The sequence below is a fragment of the Fukomys damarensis genome, unplaced genomic scaffold (genome assembly GCF_012274545.1).
Source record: "Fukomys damarensis isolate Sample0158 unplaced genomic scaffold, DMR_v1.0_HiC HiC_scaffold_4, whole genome shotgun sequence".
Lineage (NCBI taxonomy): Eukaryota > Metazoa > Chordata > Mammalia > Rodentia > Bathyergidae > Fukomys > Fukomys damarensis.
The window spans coordinates 53,845,051-53,853,868 of NW_022900916.1; the positions used below are offsets into that span (position 1 = coordinate 53,845,051).

Consider the following 8,818-nt stretch of genomic DNA (forward strand, 5'->3'; position numbering starts at 1 on the left):
AGGAAGGAAGGAAGGAAGGAAGGAAGGAAGGAAGGAAGGAAGGAAGGAAGAAAGGAAAAGAAAGGAAAAGAAATTCAAAAATGGGCATCTGAAAGGAACAGGCATTTCTCAAAAACAAAGAAGTAAAAGCAGCAAATAAACATATGAAAAAAGTTCAACATCACTGGTCATTAGAGAGATGCAGATGAAAACAACACTGAGATTCCACCTCACCCCACAAAGAATGGCTGCTATAAAGAAATCAACCAATAACAAATGTTGCGGGGGTTGTGGGGAGAAAGGAACCCTTCTGCAGTGTTGGTGGGAGTGCAGACTGGTGCAACCACTATGGAAATCAATACGGAGATACCTCAAAGAGCTGGGATTAGAGGTCCCATTTGACTCAGATATTCCCCTGCTGGGTACTTTCCAAGAAGAATTAAAAGAATCATAACACAGTGACATATGCTCACCCATGTTTATAGTGGCACAGTTTGTAATAGCTAAAAATTGGAAACATCCCATTTGCCCATCAACTGGAGACTGGGTAAGAAAGATGTGGGTTTTTAAATATATACAATGGAGTACTACTCACCCAAAAAAACACGAAATTGGTGACATTTATAGCTAAGTGGATGCACATCAAGGATATACTGTTATGTAAAATGAATAGGACATGTACATATAAATACTGAATAGATTCACTGGTGTGAAAAAACTTAAAGTGTAAATAAGAATCAAAATATATAACTGATATTTTGTAACAGGAAAAAAGTCTAAAGGTGTAGGGAAAGTGGGGCAAGGTAGGGGAAAGGTAAGAAGGGAAAAGAAAAATTATAAGAGAAGAGGAAAAAAATGGAAACAAAGTCTTTGTAAATAGGGCAGGGTGGAGGGGGTGAAGGGAGGCAAGAGAAATGAGAAAAAAAAAGAACCAAGGTACATCATGTAAATATATAACATCTCAGTGATGAATGTAACTATATTGTATACTAAAATATATCAAGAAAGGAGAAAGAAAGAAGGAAGGAAGGGAAAGAAAGAAAAGAAAAGAAAGAAAGCAAGCAAGCAAGCAAGAAAGAAAGAAAGAAAGAAAGAAAGAAAGAAAGAAAGAAACTTACATGGCTAACATATCTCTTTCTTTTTTATTGAGTTTATTGGTACATTTTAGGTATACAGTACAGTTGCATTTATCATTGGGATCTTGTACCTTTACATGACAGGTCTTGGTTCTCATTTTTTCCCCTTGCCCCTTCCCTCCCTCTACCCCTCATCCCACCCTAATTTACAAAGTCTTTGTTTTCATTTTTTTCCTTTTCTCATATTTTTTTCTTTTCCCTTTTTTCCTTTACCCTACCCTTTCCACTTCTCCTACAACTTTAGCCCTTTTCTTCCTATTTCACAATGTCAGTTATACAATTTGGATCTTATTTACACTTTTAATTTTTCAATTAAGACAAAATGCTTTCCATGATTGGAAAACAATTATAAAGTGTTCAAAGGTATTTTAAATATTTTAGAAATTACCTTTATCCACATTATCTTTGCTTTGATTAAGTTTTTCCATTTTTCTGAAATGCAATTAATTTTTCAGAGCGGATTTTTTATGTAATCAGTAGGCCAGTAAATAGCCGTGTGCAGTCTTAACTTTGACCAAGAATTCAAGCAGATCTCTGCGTATCATAACCAGGTTTAACAAAAAAGAATAATACTGTCATTATTTTTTATTTAATATATACTTGGCCCAAAGTGAAAATTTTAATATATTTTTCCTTTTTCCTTTATTCATACATTTTAGGTATATCATACAGTTACATTCATCACTGGGATCTTCTACATTTATATAATGTATCTTGGTTCTTATATTTTCCCCATTCCTCTGAGCTCCCGTCACCCCCTCCACCTTTCCCTATTTACAGAAACTTTGTTTCCATTTTTTTCCTTTTCTTTTCTTTTTCCTTTTCCCTTCTTAAGTTTCCCCTACCCCTCCCACTTCCCCTACACCTTTAAACATTTTTTCCTGTTATACAATATCAATTATACATTTTTTATTCTTATTTATGCTTTTAGTTTCTCACACCAAAGAAACTATTCAGTATTTACACGAGTGTCTTATTACTTTCACTAAAGAATATGTCCTCAAGGAAAAAAATATGAGAAAATGTAAAAATGGAATTAAAGTATTTGAAGGTGGGGAGGGGAGGAGGAGGTGAAGGGAGGATGGGGACAAGGGGATAAAATGAGAACCAAGACCTGGCATGTAAAGGTACAAGATCCCAGTAATGAATGTAACTGTACTATCTACCTAGAATGTACCAATAAATTCAATTTAAAAGAAAAAAAAAAGAATATGTCCTCAATGTGCATTCACTTAGCTATAAATATCTCTAGCTTCTCCTTCTTTATGGGTGAGTAGTACTCCTCTTTATAAAACACACACACACACACACACACATCTTCTTTATCCAGTCCCCAGTTGATGGACAATTAGGCTGTTTTCAAGTTATAGCTATTACAAACTGTGCCGCTATAAACATGGGTGAACATATGTCACTGTGGTATGATTGTTTTAATTCTTTTGGGAATATATCCAGCATGGGAATAGCTGGGTCAAATGGGACTTCTCATCCTAGTTCTTTGAGATAGCTCCATATTCATTTCCACAGTGGTTACACCAGTCTACACTCCCACCAATAATGAAGGGTTCCTTTCTCCCCAAAACCCCACCAGCATTTGTTATTGGTTTGTTTCTTGATAGCAGCCATTCTTTGTGGGGTGAGGTGGAATCTCAGTGTTGCTTTCATCTGCATCTCTCAAATGACCAGTGATGTTGAACTTTTTTCATATGTTTATTTGCTGCTTTAACTTTGAGAAATGTCTGTTCAGTTGCCCATTTTTGAATTGGGTCTTTATGTTTGGGGGTCTGATTTTTTTTAGTTCTTTATATTTTCTCAATAGTAGACCTTTGTCTGCGGAGCAGCTGGTAAAAATTTTTCCTACAGTGTAGGTTGCGTCTTAGCTCTGTTGGTGGTTTCTCTTGCAGTGCAGAAGCTTTTTTAAATGATGACATCCCAATTATTGTTTCTTTGTGCTAGTTCCCATGCTACTGAAGATTTGTTTATAAAATCTCTTCCTATGCAAATGTCTTCAAGAGTTCTACCTAACTTATCTTCCAGCAAGTTTAGTGTTTCTGTTTTAATATTTAGATCTTTAATCCACTTGGATTTTAGTTTAGTGCATGGTGAAAGATAGGGATCTAGTTTTAATCTTTGACAAGTTGAAATTCAGTTTTTCCAAAACCATTTATTGAAGAGGCTATCTTTCCTCCACTGAGGATGGTTGACTCATTTGTCAAAGATGAGGTAGCTGAGTATGTCAGGAATTGTTTCTGCATCTTCTAATCTTTTCTACTTACCCTCAGGTCTGTTTCTTTGCCAGTACCATGCTCTTTTTATCACAGTGGCTTTGTACTATAGTTTCAAGCTGGTAAATGTGAGATCTCCTGCCATGACTGTGTGTCTACAATTGCTTTTGCTATTCTAGGTCTCTTCTAGTTCAAAATGAATTTTTGTATTGTTTTCTCCAGCTCTGTGAAATATACTGTTGGGATTTCAATCAGGATTGTTTTGCATCTGTATAGCAGTTTTGGAAGTATGGCCCTTTTCGCTATCCTGGTTCTTTCTACCCATGAACAAGGGATGTCTTTCCATTTCCTTATATCCTCTTCAGTTTCTTTTTCAAACTCTTATAGTTCTCTATGTAGAAGTTTTTTTTTTCCTTTGTTTGATTGATTCGTAGATATTTCATTTTTTTTGGATGCTATTGTGAAAGGGATTATTTTGGTGGTGACTTTTAAATATCAAATAATCTTCAACATCCATGGAACTAGTTTTGCCTGATCTATAATTTTAACACTAATATCAAATACTGAATTATATGTATATACCTGAAAAAATGTCTGATAATGTTTGCATCAAATTAAGTTAGACGACACAACTAAGAGCCATCTTGTGTTGAAGTTTAGTCAGAACATTTAACTGGGAACTCAAACAAGAATAAGACCAGAAAACTGAATTAATTAGAAAAATTCATGTCATGTTTGATTCCATATATTAGGAAAACTAGGGGGAAAATTATTTTAAAATCTTTGTACATGCTATTTAAAGTTTTTTCAAATAATATAATATCGAATCAATCTTAAGGAACAATATGTATAGAGTCAATAAAATATTATTATGAAATAAATATGTTGTTTATTCACTTTGCTTTTATGTAGAACAAAAACGTTAAAATGACATAGTTTTAAATACCCTTCTGCATTGACTCTGGATTGTAGGACTTTATTAAAATTTATTTTTCTGAGAGGACCTTTGTTTGATCCCTGGTACCAAAAAAAATTATTTTCATCTTTTAATTTTCCATTCTCAAAATAGGTTTAAAATCCTGTGTTTAAATAGAATTACACATATATTAAATGTGAAGTAAAATCTGTCAAGAAGCAGCATAAGTTTGGGTATAAATTCAACACTTACTTGTTGCTTTTCAATTCAGTCTTCACTGCTAATTTATCATTAGTGAAGCAGCATCCAACTCATAATAGTAAATTTGTGTTAATCAGTAACTTGCTGAAGAAATTTTTTATTTTGAGTTTTGCCAAGGCATTGGTCATATGTAGCTGGTCGTTGGACCTAGTTAAAGATTGTCATATATATTTCAGAGTAATGTGAATTAATAGCTAATATACATTCTTCTTAGATGGGAGACTAAAGACCTGGGTTTATGGTGTTGCAGCTGGGGCATTCGTATTACTCATCTTTATTGTCTCCATGATTTATCTGGCTTGGTGAGTGTTTAAATATTTGAAAATCTAAGGGAAAATATAATGTCTGTATTTCAGAGAAAATATTTTCAGTTGCCTGAAACATAGAAACAACAAACTAATATGAGAAATAAGTAGACTAAATTTATTCAATATTCACATGAAGTTCTAAATAAATAAGGCTTTAGTATTAGATAGCTAAAAACTACTAAATCTGAGTTGTTTTCTTTCTAGAGATGAGCCAAATTAATCCAGGTCATCTTTCCAAGTTTATTCTCTTGCACTTATGACAAAGAATGTTGTTTTGTATGGACTGTGATAAACTACATTTTTATAGTGAATTAGAGAAGGGTACTATAATAATATATAATCATATTCGGCTATGTAAGCATGTATTGATTAGAAATTCTGTGTAATTTATCAAGGTTTCTAGCCAAATACAAATTAACATACTGTAATCTCATTTTTGTTGTTAGTACTAGGGGAATTTCATGTGCATAAACTGTCTTTTAATAAGATAGTAAAATACTTGAAGTTTATTTAACTTTTTGAGAGCCAAAACTGTGAAATTCAAAGAGAAAAATTCTAAGGTTAAATTCAGGCGATGTGAGCACTTTAGACGTATCACTAGGTTTTGCACATTTTTACCTTTTCATTTAAAAATAATAAAATTCAGAACTAAGGACTGATTTTTTTTCTCTCTCAATTTTAATGAATTTCTTACAGCAAAAAGCCAAAGAAACCCCAAAGAAGGCAAAACAACCGACTGAAACCTTTAACTTTAGCTTATGATGGAGATGCAGACATGTAAAATAGAATTTTACCTGACTACGACAAATTTTGGCTTTCTGACTCTGTAGTTGATAACCAGGGGCCATGATGACAATATACAAACTGTGGATTATAATTCATTTTAACTTTTTAAAATAGCATCATGAAGAAAAGAATGAAAATCACATTGCCACTGGAAATCTTCAAGACAGTACCACTTACTCATAGACCATTAACTCTAATAATTCTAGGAGATTTAGTTGAACACATGCTACATTTTGGGAGTTTTATGTCATTTTTCTTGAAATCTTCCAATTGAGAAACCACTTTCATCTCCAAAAAATAGTGATGAAATTTGCCAGAGGGGTTGTCTGATGCAAGACTCTTTGCAGTGTTTAACCCACAGAACTTTCTAGCATGAAGAGTTTATACCAAGATCCCTACAGTGCTATAGTCAAACATAACAACATGTATACTCAGCTGAATGATATTCATTATAATTTCATATTATGTACTCGATAATAAGCAACTCTAACAGTGAAGAGGTTGGCTCCAAGCTGAGCAGAAACCCCATGGAATAAAGTCAGCATCTTTGTGGTTCTGCGTAGCGTGTATTTATTTGCATTTCAGAGACAAAGACTCTTTTATAAGACTTCATTCTTGTCTTTCCAGAATGTACAAATGCTCAACATGTACTAGAATCTTAGAAGAAAGAGTCCTCGATTTCAGTATTTTATAGTAGCTATTTTATAGTAGCTATTGTCTGATTGCTTGTGTTAATACATTTCTACTTTCCCTAATAATTTTCAAACTGGTTGCCTGCATCTTTTTTGCTATATGGAAGGCACATTTTTGCACTATATTAGTGCAGCATGCTGGGCACTTAACCAGTATTGCCGTAGAAACTGCCTCTTTTCGTATGGTATGAAGACATCTGTGCCAAGAGGGTCCTGGAGACATTTGCAATTTCTTGTACCCTGAAGAGTGAAGTTCAGTTTGAATGGCGACAGGATGGAATCAGCCAGGACGCCTGCTGTGTGAACTCTTGCTCCTTACCACAGCCTGTGAAACTGGCAACATGGCTGTAACCTACGTGGGGAGGTCCCCACGAACCCTCAAAAGGTGGATCCCTCTAGTTGGTTTGTAATTGTTCTTTGAAAGCTGTTTATGACTAGATTTTTATATTTGTTATCTTTGTTAAAAAAAGAAAAGAAAAGAAAAAAAGGAAACGGTTGTCTCTTTAATTTCAAGCAGATGGAAAAATAGCATATCAGTGATTTTGTAACTAAAGGAAGTCAAAAGTATGTGTTGGTTCTTTCTCCCTGATTCATGCCTCAGTTTCAGATGCAGTCTGTTCTGCAGGCAAAATCCCATAGCCTTTTGTTTTTCTCGCTGGTTAAATTTGCAGCAGTCTTTTAAATATATGATTTCAAAAAACCAAAATTCGTGAAAGGAAGAGTGAGTGTCTTGTCTGGGACTTTATTAACTATCTACAGCAAGGGTGGTCCACATTTTTTCCTTTAGAATCGAATAGTAAATATTTCCAGCTTGGTCTGCGTTGCAGTCTCTCATCTCTGTCAAGCATAAAAGCTGGCATAGGTGATGCACAGTTAGAAAAAGAATGAACATGACTGTTTTCCGTCAAATTTTATTTACAAAAGGCAGCCAGTAGGCTATATTTCCATGCTCCAGTTTGCTTACCCTCACTCTAGATGTTCCTTAATACTAATCTCTATTGTGTCACTTTGGTTTTCATTCACTTACCATTTGTCTGTCACCGGAGCTTAATTTCAAAGTGTAAATCCAGTTGTTACATTTACCATGGCCTTGAAAGTCACTATATTTTTCACAGAAGTCCTGAGAGATGGTGACAGTGAAGCAACAGAAATAATAACTAACTTAGTGGACTTCTTTCTTGTGAAAAGAAAGTGAAAGATCATTAAAAAGCAATGTCATTTTTCAGACAACACTTATTACAACAATCTTTGGGAGGAAAGAACACGGGTTTTTCATGTCTTTTAAAAGTAGGAACAAGTTATTTTTATCTTAAATTTAGCTGTGTTGCTGTGAAAGTGGTTTGGCTTGTTTTACCTTCATAGAGTACACAGTGGATTTTGAACTCCCCCTGCTGTCAGAATATTTGCAAAGACTACAACACACCACTTAGGATGTCAGTGGCCCGAAATTAAAAATACTTCTACCTATTTCAATAAGAAATAGATATGGTGAGCAGTTGTGTTTTATCTAATATTCAATATATGGGACAATGAAAATCATTTCAAAGAGAACAGATAGTCAGAAAGATGAGAATTTTACTTTAAGCCGAGAAATCAATCAAGGAAAAATATAAAAACAAAATCCATCTCATCTCTTTTATTAAAGAGAAAGAAAAATTACTGTTACTCTCAACTTGATTGTCAATATGTATACTCAGGGGCCTTCAAGAAAACACTCAAGTTAATCTCTTTGAATAAAATAAACTTCATCTGCTCAGAATGGCTGAGAATCTGTTGCAGTTACTTAAAAAATTATGTCTTATGAAATGTGTACAACACCCCTAATAATTTGAAATGTACAATGGAGTAAAATATTATACCAAGTAAAGCTATACTTACGATCTTAAAAGTGCTTTTGATTCAAAAGATAAATCGCTTTTATCTGACTTGTGTTATAAGAATTAAATGAACTTAAAGATCAAAAACTATAAAATGTTATGAAAATATAAGATGCTTGTATCTATAAATTAGTTACATTTTGTAGCACTGTATTCATATGGAGAGATTATATGCAATGCAACTTAACCCTAGGAACCTATTGGAGGCTCATTTTGGGGATAAATCAGTATTTGATGTTGTCATGTTACAAACATGGGAAGGAGTCAGAGTAGCTGTTTGGCTAACATGGATGAATGGGAGGTTATTATATTCATATTTATAACATGAGAATGGCCTTATTTTTGTTCCTGGCAAGAGACCATCATGCGTTAAGTACTTTACTGGAATTTCATCAAAACTTTACTCTTCTTGTTCATTCTACAAATTCAGTACAGGAACATAGTAGTTACTTGACTATTTACATTTTGCCTTACCAAAATGGTCTGGGAGCACAAAAGGATTTAGAAATACTATTCTGTAAATATGAAGGTCTGCTGAGTTTAAAAAAGAAAAAAAAACATTGACATAGTGTTACATGGTTTTGTTGGACCGTTCAGTTGGAACCACATAGAAGTGGCATAATTGATCCCTCATGAAA

The 8,818-nt window shown here is 33.9% G+C and overlaps 1 protein-coding gene across 1 annotated transcript in view; it reads left to right on the plus strand.

Annotated features, from left to right (window-relative positions):
• The window catches only part of Thsd7a (thrombospondin type 1 domain containing 7A), a 601,821-nt gene extending 594,106 nt beyond the window's left edge, over window positions 1–7,715 (plus strand). The window contains exons 26-27 of the mRNA XM_019205461.2: window positions 4,720–4,819; window positions 5,522–7,715. Of these exons, the coding sequence (XP_019061006.1) occupies window positions 4,720–4,819; window positions 5,522–5,606 (185 nt within the window). The 3' untranslated portion in view covers window positions 5,607–7,715. The remainder of the gene's footprint in view (window positions 1–4,719; window positions 4,820–5,521) is intronic.
• The last annotated feature ends 1,103 nt before the right edge of the window (window positions 7,716–8,818 follow it).